Genomic DNA, 4541 nt, shown 5'->3' with positions numbered 1-4541 from the left:
TCAACTGGCCAGACACGTGCTGTTTACCTGGCAGTGGTTCAGGCAGAGGCTGAGCTGGGGGCAGGCGATGTCCAGCTTGGAGCAAGAAACCTGCTTTTCTGGGTAGAAAAAGGAGTAAGGGGTGTGGGCAGAGGGGAAGCAGGGAGATGAACGCTTCAGAGGATGACCTCCCACCACCCTTCACCTGGTTTCACAAACAGAAGAGCTGCCTACTTGAGTGGATTTCAGGGGAGCAAGAAGATTGCCTGCAAATCTCTCCCCTCTGCTCTCTCCACCAACAGTTTTGAGATTATTGGGCCCCAGTTTGAGTCCCAGCTCGGCCTTTTCCTAACTTTGTGACCTGGAGCCAGAAATGTCCCAGAGCCCCGTGTCATCAGGTGCCACATGAGATCCATGCTGCCCACGTCGTGGGGCTGCTGTGGAAGCAGTGGAGGCAACAGACATATATTCCTTCTCCCTGCAAAGTCAAAGTCCTTGTAATAAGCATAATAGTGAGTTGTATGACAGTTAACACTTAGATCCTTTGACCAGGGGGTCAAATAATGGCAACTTGGGGTGGGAAAAGGGCAGGACAGGGGTAAGGTCAATCACTGAAGCAAGAGAGCTTTCAGTTACCTCTGATGAAGAAGGAGACCTATTTGGAAGAGAGACTGTGACTCTCCTCTGGCACTGGGCCATGCTGCCCACGTCGTGGGGCTGCTGTGGAAGCAGTGGAGGCAACAGACATATATTCCTTCTCCCTGCAAAGTCAAAGTCCTTGTTGTAATAATTACAATAGTTAATACTTACTTAGCCTCTTTTATGTGCCAGGCATATAGCATTTGACGTACATTAACTCATCTAATTCTCACAGTAATCCTAAAAGAAAAGGAGAGGAATTGTTAATATTCCCTTATGTAACAGATGAGGAGACCAAGGCATTAAGAGAGTAAGTAATTTGCCTAAAGTCACACAAGGTAGAGACAGGATTTGAACCCAGGAATCCGGCTTCAGCCTTTGTGCACCATGCACTCTGCTGCTTTGTAAGTGGTAAAGTGCAGTGCTGGTGTGAGGGCTTACACACCCACAATCCCTTCCCTCGCTCCCATACATTCACTCCCAGTGACAACGGTGTAGCACCAAGGGCGGCCCCCTCAACTCACTCATCCACACACAGACACGCATTCTTCCACTAACACACGCGCGCGCGCACACACACACACACACACACACACACACACCCTGTGCTCCCCTTCCAGGGTCAAGGAGAAGGGAGCTGGCTCAGTGCCCAGAAGCCCCAGGAGCAAGCCCAGCCAAGTGTCAAACGGGCACACAGCTGGTGATGAGCTGCAGAGGACGGGAGGGGCAGCCTTCCTGGCACAGAGTCACCCTTTCCCTTGAGAAGGGCAGGAGCTCTCCATACCGAGCTGCCCCCGGACAGAAGGGCATCAGGAGCGGGGGACTCACAAAACAAGCCACTGTGTGTGGACGGTCTATGCTCTCCGGAGACATTTCACATGTATGATTTCATTTAGCCTCATGTCGACCCCACAACATCGGGGATTCTCATCCCATTTGGCCAGCGAGAAAGCAGAGGCTCAGAGGGGTGAAGCGACTTGCTCAGGACCCACACCAGCAGACGGCACACCTGGGGTTCTAGCTCAGGAGGCCCTCTGGTCCTGCCCCTCTTCCTGCCTCAGTCTGTCCATCTGAGACCAGGGAACAGCAGACACTCCTCTCTTCTCCCCCTTCCTCTCTCATCTGTCTGTCTTTCTCTCCCAATGTCCTCCTCTCCTGGTCCTCCTCCCTCTGGGCCTGGTTAGAGGCCCCCAGACCCAGGAGCCCCCGAGGGGCCTGTCCTCCCTCCACCTGCCACCTCCCTGCTCACGAGTGACTGAGTCTCTAGTATAAACCTTCCCAGCCCCTGGGGGCATCTTCAGAGAAATCACAAGGCGGGAGCATCACAGGGGCTGTATTTGGATAGAGAACAGTGATCATAATACCTTGGGACCCCCAGTCATATGCCAGCTTCTAGTCCTCAGTTTTTCCCTCTGAAAAATGAGAAGCTTGAATGCACGCTGTCTAAGGCCCCTTCCTGCTCCGATGGGAGCCCCCATGGCCTGCTGGGCAGTCTTGAGCTCCAGCAGGTACTTTTCATGACACCTAAGCTTCACACACTTTCTCTCACTCAATCCTTAGAGTGGAAGAGAGTGTTTTAAAGACAAAGAAGTGGAAGGGGTGCTCAGGGAGGGGTCCTGATTTCTTCAACCACTCAGGCAAAAGCTGCACCTCCTTGCTTGGACTCCTATGCAGCCAGGGATGGCGGCGTGACTTTGGGCAACAACGAACGTTTCTCTCTCAGATGTTCACTCCACATCTTTAAGATGCTCTCTTAAATCTGTAAAGTCTATTTCCATCTGGACAGAGGAATCCGGGGAGTCTTGCCAGGCCAGGCACCCCAAGTCTTACCCCCAGGGCTGGGGGAGAGCCCAGGGGAAGAATGCTGATAAGGATGCGCTCCCGAGGCTTTGGGATCCAGCTCTCTCCCTAGGATGGCCCTGCAGCTCCAGCTGGCTGGGGAGGTCCCCTGACCTCTGAGAACAATGTCCCCGCAGTATGTCCTGGAAGTGGGTCCTTCTCTAGAGCATTGAGTCCAGCCTGGAGTGGGGATGCCTCTCTTTACCCCTGCTGAGCTTCAGCGATGCCTTTGTCTGGGGCTGTCGGGGGGAGAGAGCCCCGGGCGGACCTGGTTCCATCCGCCTTGACCTAGCCAGGGACTCCTGGGTCGGGAGCGCCCCTGCTCCTGAACCGGGAGCTGCAGTCACGCCAGCCCCCGCCCCGCGTGGGTCCCCCGGGGTTACCATTGGGCATGTGGCAGACGGTGGCGCAGCCGGCCCGGCAGCACTTGAGATTGTCCGCGCATTCCCCATCGGAGAGGCACTCCTGCGTGCAGTTCAGGTCCACCTCTAGCGCGGGGCACACGCCTGATTTCTCTGCTCCTGTGCCTGGGAGGCGGACGGGCAGTGAGGGACTCAGTCCCGCCCTCAGAGGATGCCCGCCTCCTGTCTGACGGCCCCAAATCTCAATCTCCCGGGAGTTCTGAGTCTCAGTCCCTGCTCCCCACACCCCACTACAGCCTTGAGAGAGCCCCACCTCCAGGGCCGGAGTCCGCGATACCTGGGACGACAGGAGTGACCTAACTCTTGGCTTCTGAGCCCTCAATTCTTAGGGGACCCCCGCACAACTAAGCGTCTCGGAGCTTCCCATGTCCAGGCAGAGGGTCCCCGCCTCTGGCCACTGAGTCTCCACTGTCAGCAGTCTCCCCATCGCCCCCCCGCGCATGTGTCAGCCTTCAGTGTCTCTCCACCTCCAGCACATTGGACCCCACATCTAAAGCTCCAAGGGTCACCACCTTCAGGCACCAGGGATCCCCGCATTTTAGTCTGCATGGGACTCCCCACCTCCACCCCGGGAGTCCTCATCCTCTGTCCCCAGAGAGGCTAAGCTTCTGCCGCGCTCCTTCCCGGCGCTCCTGGTTCGGCCCCTTTGGGCACCAGGCCTCTCCCCGCCCCACTCACCTGTGACCGGGGGGAGGCCCAGCAGCAGGCCAAGGAGGAGGGCGGCGACGAGCAGACCGAGGCGGCAGGTAGGCATGGTGCTCGCCGGGGCGGGAGTGAGGCGCCGCCCGGAAGGGGGGATTTAACCGCTTTCCTGGAGGGCGTGGGGTAGGGGCGGGGCCGAAGCCGTACGGGTAGAGGGCTCAGCGGACAAGGCAGGCGGGCCGGCTGCAACCTCTTGCCGTTTCACAATCCCCCAGGATCAGGTGTCACTCTGGCCCCAGTGGGAACCAGGAACCTAAGCTGCTTCCAGGCCGGTGCAGCTCGACCAGCTGCAGCCGGACCCTTGTCCACTCCTTCCCCACCTCCCTCCTGGGGCCCGTGGGCAGGGCAGCAGGAGGCCAAGGGCTAGACTCAGGGGTTCCCATTCCAAGACTCAGGGGTGTCCCGGGAATGCCCGCTGTGGGTAAAGGAGGGGGAAGGGGCAGGACCCACAGGGAGGAGCCTGCCGATGAAGTGGTTGGATTGGGGGTCAGCAGATCAGAGTGCAGATTGCTCTTGAGAGATTCATGGTGGAGCTGTTGTGTAGGGATACAGAGCACATAGGAGGAGCTACGGGAAAAATTATTCATGAATGAGGACGGGCAGTGAGGGACTCAGTCCCGCCCTCAGAGGATGCCCGCCTCCTGTCTGACGGCCCCAAATCTCAGTCTCCCGGGAGGAATTGAGAAATCTCAATTTCTCGCCGGAAATCTCAGTCTCTGGCCCTGGCGCCCCCTACGACCTTCAGAGAGCCCCACCTCTAAGCAGGGGTCCCCAACACTTGGGAGGGCTGGAGTGACCTAACCCTTGGCTTCAGAGCCCTCAGTCCCTAGGGGACACCCGCACGGATACCCACACCGCACAGCTGAGGTCTGGAGCTTGGGCAGAGTTCCCCTCCTACCACGGTGTCTCCAGCCTCAGCACAGAGCCTCTCCCCACATTTCAGCTTTCAGTGGTCTCCCC

The 4541-nt window shown here is 57.8% G+C and overlaps 1 protein-coding gene across 1 annotated transcript; it reads right to left on the bottom strand.

Annotated features, from left to right (window-relative positions):
• Positions 1-3640, bottom strand: LOC112066206 (WAP four-disulfide core domain protein 2). Its single transcript, XM_024128610.2, has 3 exons — positions 3558-3640; positions 2841-2984; positions 1-98 (listed from the first exon to the last, which is right to left on the bottom strand). Exons 1-3 carry the CDS (start codon positions 3631-3633, stop codon positions 1-3), a joined length of 318 nt encoding a protein of 105 aa, XP_023984378.1. The 5' UTR covers positions 3634-3640.
• Positions 3641-4541: the final 901 nt, after the last annotated feature.

The sequence above is a fragment of the Physeter macrocephalus genome, chromosome 14 (assembly GCF_002837175.3).
Source record: "Physeter macrocephalus isolate SW-GA chromosome 14, ASM283717v5, whole genome shotgun sequence".
NCBI lineage: Eukaryota > Metazoa > Chordata > Mammalia > Artiodactyla > Physeteridae > Physeter > Physeter macrocephalus.
Note: the sequence above shows the minus strand (reverse complement) of the source record. Positions and strands in the feature narration are given on the sequence as shown.

Excerpts from the sequence above, each read along its gene's own strand:
- LOC112066206 (XM_024128610.2), bottom strand. The coding sequence starts at position 3,633 with ATGCCTACCTGCCGCCTCGGTCTGCTCGTCGCCGCCCTCCTCCTTGGC. Across the intron at positions 2,985-3,557 it reads GGGCCTCCCCCCGGTCACAG|GCACAGGAGCAGAGAAATCA; the intron begins GTGAGTGGGGCG and ends TCCGCCTCCCAG. Across the intron at positions 99-2,840 it reads CGTCTGCCACATGCCCAATG|AAAAGCAGGTTTCTTGCTCC; the intron begins GTAACCCCGGGG and ends TTTTCTACCCAG.